This window comes from Pelodiscus sinensis, chromosome 22 (assembly GCF_049634645.1).
Source record: "Pelodiscus sinensis isolate JC-2024 chromosome 22, ASM4963464v1, whole genome shotgun sequence".
NCBI classification, from domain to species: domain Eukaryota; kingdom Metazoa; phylum Chordata; order Testudines; family Trionychidae; genus Pelodiscus; species Pelodiscus sinensis.
Window position 1 is genome coordinate 12,799,000 of NC_134732.1, and position 19,091 is coordinate 12,818,090.

At 50.5% G+C, this 19,091-nt stretch overlaps 1 protein-coding gene across 1 annotated transcript; it reads right to left on the reverse strand.

Annotated features, from left to right (window-relative positions):
* Positions 1–590: 590 nt before the first annotated feature.
* PTGES (prostaglandin E synthase) lies at positions 591–18,768 on the reverse strand. Its single transcript, XM_075905259.1, has 3 exons — positions 18,407–18,768; positions 13,998–14,080; positions 591–4,422 (listed from the first exon to the last, which is right to left on the reverse strand). The coding sequence occupies exons 1-3, from the start codon at positions 18,509–18,511 to the stop codon at positions 4,173–4,175; spliced, it is 438 nt and encodes a 145-aa protein (XP_075761374.1). The 5' UTR covers positions 18,512–18,768; the 3' UTR covers positions 591–4,172.
* Positions 18,769–19,091: the final 323 nt, after the last annotated feature.

The window sequence follows — 19,091 nt, forward strand, 5'->3', positions numbered from 1 at the left end:
ATCGCCATTTTCGTGATTGGGGCTTTTTTGCGCAAAACAAATCTGAGCTGTCTACACTGGCCCTTTTGTGCAAAAGGGACTTTTGCCCAAATGGGAGCAGCATAGTATTTCCATAAGAAGCACTGATTTCTTACAGTAGGAAGTCAGTGCTTTTGCGGAAATTCAAGCGGCCAGTGTAGACAGCTGGCAAGTTTTTCTGGAAAAGTGGCTGATTTTCCGGAAAAACTGGCCAGTCTAGACACAGCCGTACTGACTTCCTGGGACCAGGCCCGTTGACAGGGGCAGCAAAGGGGAGAGCTGTCCCGGGGCCCAGCAATTGGCAGCCAGGGCCCCAAACTCTTTAAATCACCAGCAGAGCGCCACACCACACTCCAGGTAGGGTGAAGGTCTGGCTGCCCTCAGGCTCCACCCCTTTTGGGAGCGCAGAGCCCCCCTTGCCCAAGGACCTGCGGAGACTATCGACTCCCCTGCCTGGAGCAGTTTCAGAGAAACCCAAACTTAGCATGGCCAACCCCAACTCCTTAAAGAAAGAATCAGGCATTAGCACACCAAAACCCACGATATTTACAAACGATTGGAAAAAAACAACCCCCAAACAAACAGGCTTTTATTTATTTGTCTCTTCCTCCTGCCACGACTCAGTTTTTACGATTCACTGTTCCAAGTTCCTCTCTGTAATCTTTATGCCAGGAAATGAACTGTTTGTTGTTTGAAGAAAGCCAAGATTCCTGGCGTCGTATGACCAGGATTCCAGGAAAGCTGATTTTACAACAGGCAAATGTCACAGGACTCTCGGTGACAGACACTCTACAAACTGGATTTTTTTGTGCTCCACCTGCCTTTCGCCCCCAAAAAGCAGATCCCAGCACTCTCTTCTCTCCCCTCCATAAAGCAACAATGGGTCTGATCACGGTCCCATTTTATCCAGCTTCTCCCCCCAGCACCCACTTTAAAAGAGGAGGCAGGCTGAAGAGAAGAGGAGTCAGCTAAATGGGTCGAGTTTGGCCATTTCAGGATGGTTCCGAACCTCCTCCCCTTTCTACAAAGGCAGATGGGATACAGACTTGAGCTCATCTCCACTGGCAAGGATCGAAAACTCCTAATCACAGAATTCAGACAAACCCAGAGCAGCCACTTGCCACTCCCAACCCAAGCTCCCGCTGTAGCAAGGGCAATTACCCCCTCCCCAGACCTCTCTGGCCTTCCAGGCTGCCAACTCCAGCTTCGCAGGGAAAACAGTGGCATATGCAGCCAGGGGCTAGCTCCTGCTCCAATTTGCTCTTCCTGGCATATCATTAACTCCTTGTTTGTCATGGGAGGTGTGAGGGGAGGGACTAACATTATTTCCCAGAAGCGTAGCCGAGTTAGTCTGTACAGAAAAAAACAACAAATGGTCTGGTAGAACTTTATAGACTAACAAAACATGTAGATGGGATCGTGAGCTTTTGTGGGCACAACTGACCAGAGTTTTGAGTTTAGGATATGCAGACCCAAAATAAATAGGAGAGAAGGGGAGGGAGGAAGAAAAGGAGGGGGTGGGAGACAGGGAGCAGGGAGTATAGAAAATTCAGGAAGGTAGAGGGAATCAGTAAGTATCTGAAGATTGAGTAGTTAAAACGAAGCAGATAAGAATCAAAGTCAATTGATAGTATCCTTCCTGACATAGGAATCTACACAAAGAGCTGTTTGCACCTTCACTGACTATTAGGTAGATAATGTCCTAGCCATCCTTCATCATGATTGAGTCCATTAGCATGAAAATTGAATTTGTGGATGAACTCTAATTCCAGTGCTTCTCTGTGTATCTGGCTAGTAGAATTGGTTTGTGACAAGACCTTGGACTTCCTTGGAATAGATTACTCTTTGCAGGATGGAGTCTGGAGATGGTCTGACATGCCCCAAGCCAATCCCCCCTTCTCCCTCCAAATGGACCCATCTGCTCTGGAGTTTACAGTCAAAGGGAAGTCTTGATCTCAGGGGCCCGGAGGAGCCCTTTCTTTGGATTGCTGATGTAACTTGGCTTTGGAAGGTGCAAAATCACCAGTTCCCTCTGTGGCTTTACTGCCACCCACTGAGAGATTTAACCCTTTGGGTTCTGCTTCCTAGCAGAGATTCACCGGACAGCAGCAGATGCCACGCCCCCAACTTGTTTCCTTCCTGTTCAGGAAGTTAAAAGAGAAACGAAAAGGAGAGGATCTCTCTAACCAGGGTGTGACAGGGTGCTTGCCCTACACTGGCCCTTTAAGGGCAAAACCCCAGCCCGAAGCAGGGGCTGGGAGCAAAGCCCTAGCTGAGGCAGTTCTAGTGATGAGGGCCCAGCTGGGAGCTATATAAGGGAGAAGGGTCTGCTGATGCAGAGGAGAGCAGTGCAGGCCTGGCTGTTAGGGAAGCAGGAGGCTCCCTGGAGCTAGAGCAGTGCTGGGGAGGGGAGGCAAGGCAGGGTTAGGGGAGCTCTGGTCACGCATGCTTGGCAAGCCCGAGTGATCAGGAATAGTCAACATGGATTCATGAAGGGCAAGTCATGCCTGACCAATGTGATTAGCTTCTGTGATGAGGTAACTGGCTCTGTGGATATGGGGAAGTCAGTGGATGTGATATACCTTGACTTTAGCAAAGCTTTTGATGCGGTCTCTCACAATAGTCTTGCCAGCAAGTTAAGGGAATATGGATTGGATAAATGGACTAAGATGGATAGAAAGCTGGCTAGACTGTTGGGCCCAATGGCTAGTGATCAATGGCTTGATGACAGGTTGGCGGTCAGTTTCTAGCGGAGTGCCCCAAGGATCTGTTCTTGGATCAGTTTTGTTCAACATCTTTATTAATGACCTGAATGAGGGGATGGATTGCACCCTCAGCAAGTTCATAGATGACACTAAGCTAGGGGGAAAGGTGGATACGCTGGAGGGCAGGGATAGGGTCCAGAGTGACCTGGACAGAGTAGAGGATCGGGACAAAAGAAATCTGATGATGTTCACCAAGGACAAGTGTAGAGTCCTGTACTTGGGACAAAAGAATCCCAAGCATTGGTACAGGCTGGGGACTGAATGGCTAAGTAGCAGTTCTGCAGAAAAGGACCTGGGATTACAGTGGATGAGAATCTGAATATGAGTCAACAGTGTGCCCTTGTAGCCAAGGAGGCTAATGGCATATCAGGGTGCATTAGGAGGAGCATTGCCAGCAGATCCAGAGAAGTGATTATTCCCCTTTATTCCACCTTGGTGAGGCCACATCTGGAGTACTGCGTCCAGTTCTGGGCACCCCACTATAGAAAGGATGTGGACGCATTGGAGAGAGTCCAGCGGAGGGTGACCAAAATGATTAGGGGGCTATAGCACATGACCTATGAGGAGAGGCTGAGGGATTTGGGCTTGTTTAGTCTGCAGAAGAGAAGAGTGAGGGGGGATTTGATAGCAGCCTTCAATTTCCTGAAGGGAGGTTCCAATGAGGATGGAGAGAGGCTGTTCACAGTAGTGACGGATGGCAGAACAAGGAGCAATGGTCTCAATCTACAGGGGAGAGGTCTAGGTTGGATATTAGGAAAAAACTATTTCACTAGGAGGGTGGTGAAGCACTGGAATGGGTTCCCTAGGGAAGTAGTGGAGTCTCCATCCTTATAGGTTTTTAAGTCTTGGCTTGACAAAGCCCTGGCTGGGTTGATTTATTTGGGATTGGTCCTGCCTTGGGCAGGGGGCTGGACTTGATGACCTCCTGAGGTCTCTTCCAGCTCTATGATTCTATGAAGTGTCTCCCCTTCTCCCTCCCCATAGTGACAGAGCCAGACTGCTTACAGATGCCTTACCACTGCCTGGTTTAATTTGTGTTCTTAACGGGGCATCCACCCCATCTTCACCACTCCCACCCCCAAGAACCCAATGCCCAGGTCGCCAGCGAGGAGCCTGGAAGATGCCACAATGCCGTTGCTGGGATGCTAATTGCTGAGTGCTTAATACAAGAGCATCCGTCTGCGTAAAGCATTCCCTTCTGCCTCTGCAGCCTGCCCCTGGGAATGGGGTGCTGCACACACGCAGGGGGGTTTCAAGTGAGCCACGGGCTCTGTCCAGCTGGGAGACTCCTGCACAAAAGCCACAGCAGAGTAAGTCCATCTCCTGGGAAAGCAGCACAGTCACATCTTTCTAAGCCCCTCGGCAGCCCTGGCGGGTGAGTCTTGCGTGTTACCAGTTTGGTATGACCGCGAAGAGGATCTGCAGTGCCATGGAGAAGCAGGGCAGCTGGGCCACGCTGTATGCCACCGAGCGCGTGGGAGCTTTCAGCTGCAGCAGGTAGGCCACGGTGTGAACTATCCGCCCCAAGCAGAAGATCAGGAAGTGGGCTCGTGCCAGGAGGGGATTGGGCTCCAGCAGCGAGTAGATGGCCCCAAGGAAGAGGAAGGGGAAAATGTTCTCCATGTCATTACGATGGGCCCTGAAAATGCAAACAGGATAGTTCAGGCTTATGGGGCTGCTGTGGAGTCTATTCCTTCCCACCAATCACTGAACTGCCCAATTCTTCTTCCCCACCCCCTTTCCCCCCGCCCCATACACAGGCCCAGCCCCAGCGGTACAGGGAGGAGGTGATTCAAAAGGGCTTAGGGCTCCCAGCTGCCACTGTCAAAGAAGCTGCAGCAGCCGGAGCCCTGGGCCCTTTAAAATCTCTGCGGAGCCCTGTGCGGCGTGCTCTGAGCAGTTTTGAGGACTGCTCAGGGGGGCGGGGTGCAGAGCGGCATGCTCCGGGCAGCACCGAGGGTTGGCTTCCTGCAGCCCCGCCTCCTTCCAGCCAATGCCTCACCTCATTCAAGAGCATGGAGCTGGCTCCCCAGCAAGTCTGCTCCCTCCTCTGCCCTCCCCCCCCCCCCCCCCCCCGAAGCCAGCCCATGTTGCCATCCCTGCCTTTCTGGGCTGCATGGACTCTCCCATCGTAACAGCTCCAGAAGAGGACAGATGAATTGCTGTTGGGTGGAATGCCACTGAGGAAACACATGTGCCAAGAAATGAAAAGTTACCAGGCTTTTCAAGGGCGCCTGGCAGCCAACTCCCGCTGGATTTCAGTGGGAATGAGGCACCTAATTTTATCGCCCAGTATCTTTAAAGCAAGCCTTCTCAATAGCGAAAGCCAAAGCAGGAGGGGAACCACAGAAACGCTGCGCTAAGATATTAGAACCTATGGAAAGATGCACTGTCCCCACTAACCCTTCCCCAGCCATCCGGGAAGAGTTTACAAAATGAGGACGAAACAAAGCTTCCTAAAAGCTGGGGAAACCAAAATCCTGGATGAAATCTGCTCACTACGTCAGCACACAGATGTGTGTGTAAATCTTTCCAAATTTCCCATGAGGTACCAAAAGAAAATTTGAAGACCATCCAAGCTTTCACTGATTTGTTGATGCAAGTTTTCCTGGTTCCACCCATCTACCCCCTCCTCTGGCGGGGAGAGAGTCTAATGAGAAGTGTTGGACGACACGAAGTATACGCAGTGCTACCAGCTATGCCGAATTATATATGAAATCACTAGTTAAGATGATGGCTAAGTTCATGATGACCTGGAGGGATCAATGCTACTCCCAGCTGAAGTCCCTGGGAGGCTTTCTATTGGACTTAATGAATTCTGGATGGGTTCTTAATTCCATTTTCTCTCTTAGAGCTCCCATCCTAGAAGGTGCTGAGCCCCCAACTCCTACTGAAGTGATAGGACCTGAGAGCACTCTATACCTGGGAGGACTGAGCCCCTCCCCTTCCAAAAAAAAATCAAGATCAGTACAGGCCTCCCCCAAAAATGCCACTAGAAAGGACCCTGCTTAACACTCAAGACTGGGAGCTGCAGTGTGAAGACACCGAGCTCCCCACCCACATGCCTAGAATAATCACGTTTCAACTCTGCCCCAATTCATTCAGCAGAAGCCAGGCCCTGGGATGGATCAGCTTTCCCCACGGAGTCTTGTTTCCTGTATCCTTGTTCATTTGGGCTTCCTCTTCCCAGCCTGCCAAATCCCACGGCATTTTACAGGTAATTCTAACCGAATGCTGCTTTTGAGCTGGAACTGGTTGCGTAAGTCAGGGCAGCAGAACCCAGGAGTAGAGACGGTACAGGAAATAGGTGCAGCTTATTTCTCAAGCCCAGGCTTATACCACAAGCCACTTTAATGTTATATATTCACCTTTAAATTGTTTGGGGGTAAAGATAACAATGCCCTGAGTCACCTGCAAGAGACGCATAGCTCTTGCAGGGCTCCATGTCTGCTCGAGACTGGGCCCGGGGGGAAAAAACCCCCTAATGTGAACACTCACCAGGAATGGAATGCTGGAAATTCAGATGTAGCTCTGAGTTATGAGGCTTAGGCCAGTCTCTACAAAATACATTTACAGGTGACCTCCAAGAGGGAAGGCTATTGGATTCTTTGTGATCTCTAGAAATCTGGAGAGTGAGTTTTATGCTTTGTCTTTAACAAAAGAGGGGTGTTCTTACTGCAGGATCACTAACATGCATTAGCTATGCCAGGATAAAACTGCAGAGTTTTACTGCAGATTGAAGTACTATTGTGGTCAACATAGACAGGGGTTATAGGACTGCTTTCACCTAGCTACTTTACAGTAAGTCCTACTGCTGGCCTTGTTAGTGAGAGAACACGTGTCAGTTACCTGTAAGCCCCCTTCTCCCAAAAAACACCTGTGTGTCAGTAGGGCAGAGCCTGGAACAGGTTGACCAAAACACAATCCTTCTGCTCTCAGTCAAGTTTCACTGGCTTGGTACCTGTGATGTCATAAGCCTCCTGGGTCCCTAGTTGTCTATAGAGTCTTCCAGGAAGTGAGAGTAGACAAGACTCAAATTTCTAGTGTTAAAAGTAGTCAGAAATAAAGTTGTCCTTTTTCCTATCAAAGGATAAAAGTATAAACCCATTTTACCTGTCCCATTGCATGTCAGCTTTAAAAAAGACCTCCTTCTCCTTATTCCCCCAGAGATGACTGGTATCTCAATACATCTCAGGCCCTTACCTAGAATGCAGCTCTTTGGAACAAAGACTTTTTGTTCTGTGTTTGTACAGCACCTAGCACGGGGTGGGCAATAAACGGCAGTAATTCACCAGGGTTAGCCCCTGGTGGGCCGCCACTGCTATATTTACCTGTGCCTCTGCAGGGACTGGCGATTGCAGCTCCCATTGGCCACAGGTCGCCACTCCTGGCCAATGGAAGTGGTGCAGACCAGGACACCTCCGCAGGCATAGCCAACAGAAGCTGCAATCACCCATACCTACAGAGGTGCAGGTAAATCTAGCTGTGAGGGCCTACCAGGTGCTAACACTGGTGGACCTAATCTGGCCTGCAGGACAGTATTTGCCCATCCCTGGCCTAGCTCAATGGTCCATGAATGGGACTCCTAAGTGCTACAACAATACAAATAAGCACAGCTGGTTGAATTTGGACTATTGCCTGATTTTAAATTTGGTTTAATCTCAAATCAGGACAAAAATGTGCAGTGTGCCACTTCAGTTTGTACGAGAGAGGGTATCGTGTCATGATGTAATGGGCTAGCGAGACATATCACACGGCACATCCCCGCCTGGTGACCCTCACAACACGACACTGCATCAGAGCCTGACATATTGTGTGCTGGCATTATGATGTCACCCTAGGATATGAAGTCACAATGTTCTGAGGCAAAAGGTCACAGCACCTCACAGTTTCTAATACAACAACAAAAGGCAAATCAAACATTGATAAACGATCCATAATAAAAACTCTGCACATACCCACAAACATTCATATGCTGCCAAATCAGCATTTTCTCTAACAGAAAACATCTGTTGGAAATGTTTTGGACCAGCTCTTGCAATAAGCCTTAAGCAATAAGGCTTTGAAATCCCTGTCTCCAGTTGAGGCTGACCTTTTCCATACCATGTCTAGCCTTAGCAGGAGTGCACCATACTCATCCACACCAGGATTCCCTCTGGCCATGTTATTAGCTAACTTGGCATGCCTGGACTGTCTCCGTGGCAAAGGTGGGGCAGGGGAGGGGGGGAAATGAAAGCATTTGTATTTTGAGCATTTACACTGAGGCAGAAAGGCTGGGAAGAAGGAGCTGGTTGACAGGCCTCGATGCCTTGCAGCTGCTTCCAATCACCATATCCCTGTTTCCGAGGGAGACGGAGCGTGCGCCAAATGTAGCCGTTCCAAAGCAGCCAGTCACCATTTCCTGTCTCCTCATCCTCACTCCAAACCCACAAATGAGGATTTTACGTAAACAAGGCAACCACAGCCCGTGGCGGACACTTCAATCAAGCCATTTCCTGTCCTGAGCGTCCAGGCGTGGAAAGGCAATCGCTGGGCTCTAGTTTGTTTTTAATCAGGATTTTTATCCGCTGACTGGAAGGCCCAAACCCACTCCCCATTTGTCCTCACCTGGGTGACTCTGAGACCAAAGCTCTTGCTTCCTCAGTGCCTTTTTCTCAGTCACATTTCCCCGGAGACTGCCTCAGTTGCTAAACTCTGGGGGCTAAATTCTTGGTCTCACCAGTGTAAATCCAGAGCAACTCAGCTCTCTCCACATCGCATGCTGGGTGGTCCCATGAGAAATAGGAGGCGGAGGTAAGTCCTGATATTTTAAGGGAAGGTACTCTACCCTCAGCAGCGGGGCTCCACCCCAGTGGCTTGCCTCCTCCCCCAGTGTATTCTATATGAAATGGTATTCTCCATGTGGCATGACCTTGCGTGTTCAGTGCATGTGAGATTCAAAGTGTGGGTCCCGCCCCCTTGCTCCACATGGATGTTACAATTATTTGGTCATGGTCCTCTCTCTCTTAGTCGCCAATCTGAGAGATTCAGTGAGAGATTTGCCTGAGCTGATAAATTGGTTTCTTATCCTTCCTGTGGGCAGACACTAGGGGGCAGTAGTCTGTTCTCTGGTATGAAGCCATTCCGTTATAGCTATGGTGACCATATTTTCTGAACCAAAATTAGGGACACATTAGCCACACCCCATGACCCCTGTTAACCATGTCCCTGACCCCCATTAGCCATGCCCCTGAAGGTAACACTCTCGGGGTTCAAGATGGACACATGACCAGAAGTAAAAGGTGTCATGTGACCCCCCCTAAGAACTTTTCCCACCATCCTCCTACCAATAGGGATGAGTTTGGCCCCCACCAAACCCCCCTCATGCAACTATCCTGCAATTGCATTAAACTGAGTGTGTCACATTAACTCGGGGGCGGGGCGGGGGGGGAGGGGAAGGGCGCAGAGAGGCTGGGGGAAGTGTTCCTTCTAAGAGTTTCCTCCCATGAGCAGAATGAATTTTGTGTTGTGCCCCAGTACTGAGTTCATGTGGCTTGTTTGGATGTGCCACTGTGACACTCAAGTTATTAATAAATATCTTATGAACCTTTTCCCTCTGCTGCCATGTCTCCTCCCCTTGCTTCATCAGCTCCCCTGGTACCTGCTGTCCTGACTCCTGCCCTTCTTACTCCCCTCAGCCCACCTGGGACCTGCCCCCTGCACCAGCCCTTCCCCTCTGTGCGCACTCCTCCAGTAGCCCCACTCTGATCACATGAGCTACCCCTCCTCATCCCCTCTCCTAACACCTCCTTTGCCTCTCTCCTCTGGTTCTGGCCCCTCCCCTGCAGGTGTCTGCCCTTCTGCTTCACCCCCAGAATCCCCTGGCACCTGCAACTTCCCTTACCCCTGCACCCTCCTGGTGCCTCCACCTTCCCTCACTGCCCCTGCCCCTCTTGCCCTCTTTTTCCCTGATGCCCACCCCCTCACCACTCTCTGCCCCAGTTCACCTCATGCCCCTTTGTGCTCTTCATCCCCGCCTTCCTCATGCCCACCCCTCCTTTCAACCCCTCTTCTCACAGCACCACCCTTCTTGCCCCCAATGCCCTCTCCTCTCCCAGCATCACCCTGTGCCCTCCCCCCTCCGACTGACACCTCCCCTCCTGCCCTTTTCCTCATTGTCTCCACTTGGTCCCCTGACATTTGACTCTCCTTCACCCTGTCCCTTGGTGCCTTCCCCTTTCTTCTCCTGCCCTGCCCCCTCCCCTCAGCACAAGCCCCTTCCCCCCAGTTTTCCCCCTTCCTCTCCCCCATCTTCTGCCTTCCAGTTTGTGGGGCTGGAGTCTGTGGTTGGGCCCCAGAAGTCCCCACAGCCCTGGTCCCAGCTGCTTCCAAGACAGGACCGTTTGCTGGGCCTGGAGCTGAGACACCCGCGGTGCTAATTTTACTGAAGTTCCCACACCAGCTTTGGCTCCCATTAGCAGGAGCCTGGGGGGAAGTAGGGTGTGTAAGCGGGTCCATGCACTGCTGCTCCCCCAGCAGGGTGGGAAGGGGCGGGGGGAGAAAGGGCCGTGCAGAGAGTGCACTGGCAGAGCCTGAACATACCCTGCTCTACAGCGCTCCAGCCGGGCTCTGCGTGGTCTCTGCCAGGACGCTCAGGAGCGGCTTGCCGGATTTATCCCCCTCCCCCTCCAGCAGCGGTGGTGGCCACCTTGGGATGGAGGAGGCAGCATGGCTGGGCTGGCAGTCCCGCAATGGGAGGGAAGGGCTATGTGGGGACGTGGGGGCGCGAGACGGCGGCGCATGCTTCAGGGGAGATTGGCACTCTGGATACTGCGCGCCACCGGCAGCATCCCTGGGTGCCCTGCAAATCACCAACGGAGGCGCTTACGTGCTGGGTGGGGGCGGGGTGTTGCTGCTACGCTGAGCTAGTGCTGGCTGTCTGCGAGGGTGTCCCGGAGAGGGGGGAAATGGTGGTGCCGTTTGTAGCCGGAGCCCAACGGCTTTTCCGGGATATTTGCTGCCTTTATCAGGACACTGGGACAGAACCCTTAAATCCGTGACTGACCCAGAAAAAAGGGGTGTATGGTCACCATAATTATAGCGCATGTCCCTGCTTCCGTAAGCCACCCATCCCCAGAGCACACACCACCTGCTTTAGACTTTACTTCAGAAATCCTTTGCTTACATTCCAGATCCAGCTTTATATTCCGCAGTAAACAACTGTAAATCTCCCCACACCCAACTCATTTCGCCACCATTTCTGTGTCATGCAACCAGCTTCTCCTCTGACACATTGGAAGTCCCGGAGAACACAAGGCTAATGGGGCCCACACTGCTTCCACCACTGCCCAGCCCTTAGCTCAACAAAAATAAACTCCCGGGTGCTAGCTAAGCCAGCACATCAAGTCCTCCCAGAGAGATGTCAACCAGAGAGATGGGAAGAAACAAAGGCAGCTTTTAGGCCAACTCTCATGCTAGAGGCTCCTTAAAAGGCTGAGGGATTCTTTTTCCAGCCCTTTCGTATCTCCCATCGCACAACTTCTAACCATCACCGTCTCGTACTCCTGAGCGGCGCGGCTAGGCCAAGGCCAAGTAAGGCTTGTCCTTCACTTGGAAAGGCGTTCTCTAGCATTGTAGCTTGGGCTAGCTAAGACAAAGCAGCTGTCTCTGTAACTGACAGTAGACTCTAAACCACCCTTGGGATTAACTTTGACCAGCCAACAAGGGTTAAAGTTACTCCTGCCTTGGCTTCACTAGGGCTACGTCTTCACTGCCAAAAAGGGGGATTAGTTATCTCTCTGCAAATTCCAGTGGAGGCAACCTGCAGGCAGGAAGAAGAAGGGCCTCAGGCAGACGGGGAAGGACTAGGGGCCCCCCCGTTCAGTGCTACCCAGACCATGCCATGGAGGGCTCCCACAGCGGTTTAAAAAGTTTCCAGTAGCAGCAAGGTAGCCTGGAGCCTGGTATCTTTGAGATCACCAGGCCCTGGGGCAACACCCCCTTTACCCCGTCATCCCATCAGCACCAGATTGGCCCACTTGGCTGGGCCCTGACTTCAGGTGGGTGGGCAAGAATGGGGGAAGGATCATGACAGGAGGGATGAGGGGGTTAAGCCCCCGTCCCACTCATGGACATAGACCTGAAGTGGAGCAGGGTAAGCCATGTAACCCTGGCCCTGCTCCCCGGTGCTCTGGCTGGGATGGAGCAGGGGAAGCCCTGGTGTCCTCCTCCCCCGCTGTCCTGCCAGCGCAGGGTAAGACCCAGCACTGCTCCCCAGACAGAGCAGAGCAGGATAAGCCTCGGTGCTCCGTCCCTGCTCCCCAGCTGGAGTGCCAGGCAGGTTGGTGAGGGGTAGGCCTTGATAAAAAGGAGATGGGCCATGGCCCACGCAGGCCCACCAGTGGTTACACCCCTGCATCAATGGCCCTGCCCACACACATATATGCTCAGGGCCAACACTGCAAAATTAAGTTAACTTACATTGATATGCTGCCATCGCAGCAGTTAAGTCGCTTTGGCACGTCCACACCACGCCCCTTGTATCGGCAGTGCGCGTCCTCACCAGGAGCCCTGGCACCGATTCACCTGAGAGCATGGGACCATGTGGGACAGCTTCTGAAAGGCAGCCACGATTGATGGAAGCAGCGTGGTGTCTGAACTAACACTGCATCCACCTAACTCCATTGACTTCGGTGCTATGCCTCTGGCCGAGGTGGAGTTAGTCAGTCAGGGTCATGGGGGAGTTATATCTGTGGGCGTGACATAGTCCGGCAGAGGCTTACAGAGGGAGGTTGCAGTAAGCTGTTTCGTGTCAACCTAATTCTGCAGATCCTGAGGCTATGGGTTCACTGTTGTACAACACCAAGTTCCTTAACGCAGCTTCAAAACTCCTTGGCTATGTCTAGATTGCATCCCTTTTTTGTAAAAGGGATGCAAATTAGGCGTATCGCAATTGCTAATGAAGCAGGGATTTATATCTCCCCCGCTTCATTAGCATAAAAATGGCTGCCACTTTTTTCCGGCATGGAGCTTTGCCGGAAAAAAGCGCCAGTCTAGACGCGGATCTTTCGGAAAATAAAGCCTTTTCCGAAAGATCCCTTATCCCTTATTTTAAGAGAGATAAGGGATCTTTCGGAAAAGGCTTTATTTTCCAAAAGATCCGCATCTAGACTGGCGCTTTTTTCCGGCAAAGCTCCATGCCGAAAAAAAGCGGCAGCCATTTTTATGCTAATGAAGCAGGGAGATTTAAATCCCCGCTTCATTAGCAATTGCGATACGTCTAATTTGCATCCCTTTTACGAAAAAGGGATGCAATCTAGATGTAGCCTTTGTGAAGTGAAGTGTCTGTGGGTTAATACACTGCTTGCCACCTTTTGGAGTGTGGGTTAAAATCTAGCAGCAGCGCAAGTGAGCTCAGCTTAAGGGGGGGATCGCAACCTCACTTGGACCCATTAAAGCAGAGTTTCTTAAACTTTTTAAGACCGAAGAACACCAAACAATAATTTTTTTTTTATGAGGAACACCAAGGACTTTTTTGCTGAGAAAAAAAAAAAAGAGGCCGGAGAAAAGTTATTGGGGAAAAAAAAAGGTTGCCTGCCCCTTTAATGGCAGCCATTTTGAACTCTGTTGTTCTCCGCAGCACACCTCCGACAGCCTCGCGGCACACCAGTGTGCCATGGAACACAGTTTAAGAAGCACTGGATTGGAGGCAAAACCAATATGCAATGTGACATCACTGACTGTCTCTTCTTAGACCGAGGACTGAAAGAGTGGCCATGGTGCATGGGCAGCTTTGTAGGGGAGCCTGGAGCTGCGACAGCAGCAAGCATTTCTGCTCATGGACTGTCGTGTTGTCAGCGCTGTGCAGGGATAAGTGAAGATTTGGTCTGGTGGAGCTGGAGAGACCTTAGCGCATTAATTCAAGACATGCCTACAGCTGTCTGGGACACTGAAAAACTGGACTCAAAGGAGCCAGTTATAATAGGACCACTGGATGGATAGTGTTAGGACCCCAGGCATGAATCCTTCCATGTTTCACCAGCCGGTTTCCCCGTTTAATATTTAACTAGCCCCAGCACGAGGAGCTGATGGGATCCTGCTTCAGGCGCCTGTTGATCGTAACTGCCGAATTAATGAGCCCTTCGCTTTGCCTTTCCCCTGACACCTTGCAGCTGCCGAGGATCATTTCTCAACCCCAGAGAACACAGTACACAGAATTCACAGTACAGCACTTGCCTGCGGCATCGCTCCACATCCGGGTCCTCTCGGTAGTACTGCAGCCCTCCATTCCTCAGGGCGTCCTCTGGATTGGCAAAAGCCTGGAAGACAGAATTGCCATCAATGTTGCCTCTAATTGGTATGCAGAATAAATTTTGTTCTGTGCACCGAGCCATGGGTGGACATGCACCACCAGTAGAAACACATGCCACCCCGCTAACCAGTTTTGGAATCTCTCCTGGGTGGACACCCAAGTGCTCAGGTGACAGGGATCACTGACTGCCATCCAAGAAGCAGGGGGAGATGCTTCTGACCGAGGCTCACAGGAGCATAAGGCGCAGAGCCCTGAGCAGAGCCAACATTTGTATCTGCACCCGAGCCATAAAACGATCTGCGGCTCTGTGGATTTGCAGGGCTCTTGAGTTAAACAAGTTTGCTGCACAAGGTTAAGGCTGCTCAGCTGAAATGCAGCCAGGAAATGGGGAGTTAATGTTCCCACAGCTCCTCTGGGCTGCACAAAGTGTAGGGTGTGATCCATTCCTGTTCCTTATTAACTGTGCAGCAGCTACGCAGTCTTGGGGCCCAGTCCTGCCAGCACTCCAGCACGTGATTAATTCAGTCACATGCTCAGGCACTGGAGCGGGCAGCTTGCTCAAGCAGGATCAGGCTCTTGGGCTGAGATTGTCAAAGCTGCTTAGGGATTTGGACACCCAGGCCCAGCTCCTCACTGGTATTTAGAGGCCTCATCCGCTTCTTTAGGCACCACTGATGCTTTCATAGCGGCCCTCAGCTGCCACACAGCCCTGCGGGTACCCAGATCCCCTAGGGGCTTGCGTTTCCACCAGTCAGCTGCCTAAGCGCTGATGCCGACCCATAGCTAGCAAGCTGCTCAGAGCCCTGGATCTTGCTTAAGCCACAAAGGGGCCAAAGCATGAGAATACCTGTCTTGCCAATGACCCGTAGGCATGCTTTAGGCGGGCACACCATGTCCCAGTCAGAGCCCAGTGCAGGAGGGCTGGCTACAGGCTGCCAATAAGTGTGTGGGAGGGAGCAGGCAGCACAGCCCCCCACAAAGAGACAAGTGGGGGGACACAGAGCCACATTATGACTTTCGTGGGCCCTAGGCACTTTTGCCTTCATGGGCCCCTCCCACCATAATCATATCAATATTAAAAATTATTTTTGATATAACTTCAACATTTTTTTTCTGTTTTAGGCAAAATTTAATAGATTTTCATGGGCCCTAAAAGTTTCATTTTTTTCTGATGTGAGAAAAAAATTTAAACATTTTCTTCGACCCTAAAAGTTCATTTTTTTCTTCTGATTTTAAAAGAAATTAAAACATTTTCATTGGGCCCCTAAAAGTATTATGGGCCCTAGGCACTTTGCCTACTGCGCCTAATGGATAAGTTGACCCTAGGTGTACAGGGAAACCTAGGAAGAGCATGAGAGAAACTCACACAAGTCTGGCTTCTAGGGCTTCTAGGGTTCTCAAAGTATGGTCCACTAGTGGTCCCCGACCATCCTGCAGGTGGGCTGTGGGCTCAGGGCTCAGCTCTCCCTGCAGCAGGGAGCCCGTGCAAGCCATCCAGCCCCATAGGTCCCTCCCCCACCACAGCAGGGTTGGCTTCCCACTGCAGGAGGGAGCCTCGAGCCTCGTAGGCCGGATCCAGCTCGCAGGGGAAGGAAACGGCTCCACTCCTGCTCCCCACACCCCGCAGCTGGTGCAGGAAACCGCTCGATTGGAGGCTTCCCCTGCTGCTCTCATTGGCGGACTCCTGGCCAAACCCCCACTCCCAGCCAACTCCTGCACCCAACCTCCCACCCGGACCCCACAACCTCACCCTAACCTGCCCCCATTTTGTCATCATGGCTGGTGCTCTGCAGAAAGGTTCGTGTTGAGCAGGCCAAAAAATTTGAGAACCCCCGTTCTAGGGCATGGGTTACGTGAGTGGCTGCCTTGGCTTCAGAGCCTAGCTCCAGGAGATGAAGGCACCTCACTCTGACCTCTCAGCCAGGGGTATCAGGCCAGCTCTGAAGATAACTAAGCCCCCTCCTTGGCATTTCACTCCTGTCTGGCTTAGATGAGTTGCTGGCTTCCATGAATCCCTTTCTTGGGCACCTAATGCTCCCCATGTGGGTACTGGAGACTAAATCTTCAAAAGTTAGCACGACTTGGACCATCCCAGCCCTAGTGTTCATTGCACACAGCAGCGGTGACAGCTATTCCTAGGGGGTTCCCATTCTCACCCCCCTTCCCTTTTCTAGTTGCTTACAAAAGAGCCTGAAGCTCTTTGGGGCTGAAGTTTTCCAGGAGGTGAATGAAGGGTTTCATATCAGTACTGCACTGCAGAGGGCGATGGCATTTGACATTGCAATTAAAACTATTTTGCAAGCTTAACTCAGAGTATGTCTACACTACAGAGGGTTTTTTTGGGGGGAAAACGGTCATTTTTCAAAAAAAAACTTCAATTACATCCACACTGCAATTGCGTTCTTCCAAAAGAAAATTGAAAGAACAGAGGGTATTTTCCAACATTGGGAATCCTCATTCTATGAGGAAGAAGCCTTTTTCCAAAATACCTCTTTCGGAAAAAGGCGTGTGTGGACGAGGAAGAGGGAGTTCTTTCAAAAAAGAGGAAAGAGGGAAAAGCACAGGTGCCCTGGTGGCTATTCCATCCATAGTAATCACAGCTGAAATGCGAGAGAGCGTCCATTCAGTGTGGACGCTCTCTTTCGAAAAAGCAAATCGCTTTTTCGATGCACTTTGACAATGTGAACGCGCTCTTTCAGAAGAAGTTTTTCCGGAAGGAATCTTCTGGAAAAGCTTCTTCCGAAAGAAGCCTGCAGTCTAGACTTAGCCTCAATGTCACCGCCATGTGATTCCCCTGTGTAATATAGAAGATGCTTTGCCCAGCACTGAAATGCAGCCACCCCGGGATGGTATTAGAGTTGCCAACCTTCCTGGAGTCTCCCAGAATTGGAATCAATCTCCGAGGACTACCGAAAGCAATCCTGGAGATTTTAATAGACTCTTTTAAGAAAATGACATGACTTCATCTCTGGGGGTAGCTTCAGCCCCAGTTGGTAGAGTTAGTTCCCAGCCAGGGGACCATGGGGCTGGTGCCCGGGGAGGGAGAAGCTCACAGAGCCCCATGACCCCTCTGCCTATGTCCGAGACATGCTGCTGGCCACTTCTGGGGTGCAGCACAGTCCATGGTACCAGGACAGGTAGCAAGCTTATCTTAGCGCCCCCGTTGGCTGCCTGGTCACCCCACAGCATGGCGACCCAGTGCCTGACATTGTTTGAATACCATTGTTCTAGAGCAGCGGTTCCCAACCTTTTCCAGATGGGGACCCATTTTAACAATTCAGGAAGACTTGGTGACCCAGGGCAATTCAAAAAAATGTGTGAATGGCTCCTTAAGAGCCACCTGGGAGACACCTGGAGAGCCTTTTGAAAAGTAATGGTGACCCATATTTGGGTCCCGAGCCATAGGTTGGGAAACCCTGTTCTAGAGCATAATGCAGGGATGTTGAATGGTTTGGGGCTGACCACACAAGCCCGAACACATCAGAGCTACAGCAAGATAGCCACCGTCGTTTTCACAGTAAGACACAGAACAAAAACAGAGCTCTTATTTAACAAATGCGTGCAACCACGTCCCCACAGTTTGACCAGTTTCCACGCCAGTAAGAATTTTACTGTGTTTGAACTGCTTTACAGCCAAGGTTGGAGAGCATCCAGTTGAGATTTTTCTTTATTTTTTTTTAATTAAGGAAAAGGGACAGAATGTCCAAGCAAGAGGAGAAAAAACATGAGCGAATATTTGATTGATTTCTGTTGACATGTGAGCCCTGTGTTTTCTCCTTGCACTAGGAGAATATTTCTGTTCTACTCCCCAATCCAAAAAACAACTTTTCTTCAGACTTGTATAACCCCTAAGAAGTTGGAGCTTCCTGTAACAAACACAGGTAGGAATTTCAGCCTTTAAAAAGTCACAAACAGACTCAAAGTTCATGGGGTGGGTTGTTGGTTTGGTTTTTTTGCTATTCGTTTAAAAACAACTTTAAAAAAAATTAGTTTCTTTCAGACAAACTGTCAAATTGAAAGTGAACAAAAAAGGCTGTTTCCAAAAGGAACTCACCTGCAATGGCATTTTGCATTTGCAAATTACTGTTTATCTTTTTGAATCCTGCTCTAAACATGTTGCAGATGGGAGGGAAATACACACACGCCACGCCGTGCTGATCTACTGCAGCTATAAAATAAAATGTTTTGTTTCCAACTTGCTTCAAAGCCAGTCAAACCAGTCAGTTGCTATTTTAAAGGCTCAAACTAAAAACTCAGCAGCTGCAGAAACACTAACAGAAACCCCAAAGCAGCACAGGCAGTTCTGGAGTGCCGAAAAGCTGTAATGTCTTACCTTCTTTCTGAGCCTCACTTGTCCTGTGATGATGGCAAGAACATACATTTTTATAATCAAGAGCGTGCTGTAGAAAGTAAATGATGCAAACACTTCGTTTTCCATCGTTTTCTGAAAAGGTGGGAGAGAATTTGTGTTTCCTTAAGCAGGCTGCAGCCACTCACAATTGCAGTTCAGCTGAGAGACTGAGGCTATGAAGGAGGGGGATGGATCAGTTGTGCTCAAGTCTAAACATAAACTCTTACACCCGCCTCTGTACTGATACACCCAGCTATTCAGCTCAAAACTGCTCAGCCGTATTTTAATTCCTTGGGTCTATCAATGCAAAAATAAATAAATGAATATATAAAAATCCACAGTTAGCCAAGAAAGCTCCCCCGTCCCCCAACACGCACACTTTAAATACTAGAATGGACCTGTTCCACCTTATTTTCATAAACTATTGATGACTCTATGGATAGTTAATCATTGCAAGTCCTGGCTCCACATGAGGCATTTTTGACGCTAGAGCTATGTCAGGGATGTTTGATTCCCCACTGGCAGGCCAATGTAGTCACAGTTATCCTAGTCCAGACGTACTTTCGCTGGTAGAGCTTTGTTACAGTTCTGGAGCGGACCAAAACTCCGGGGTATGTGCCAGGGAGTCCCATCAGGTCTCCAGTTATCACCTCTATGGGAGGGAACC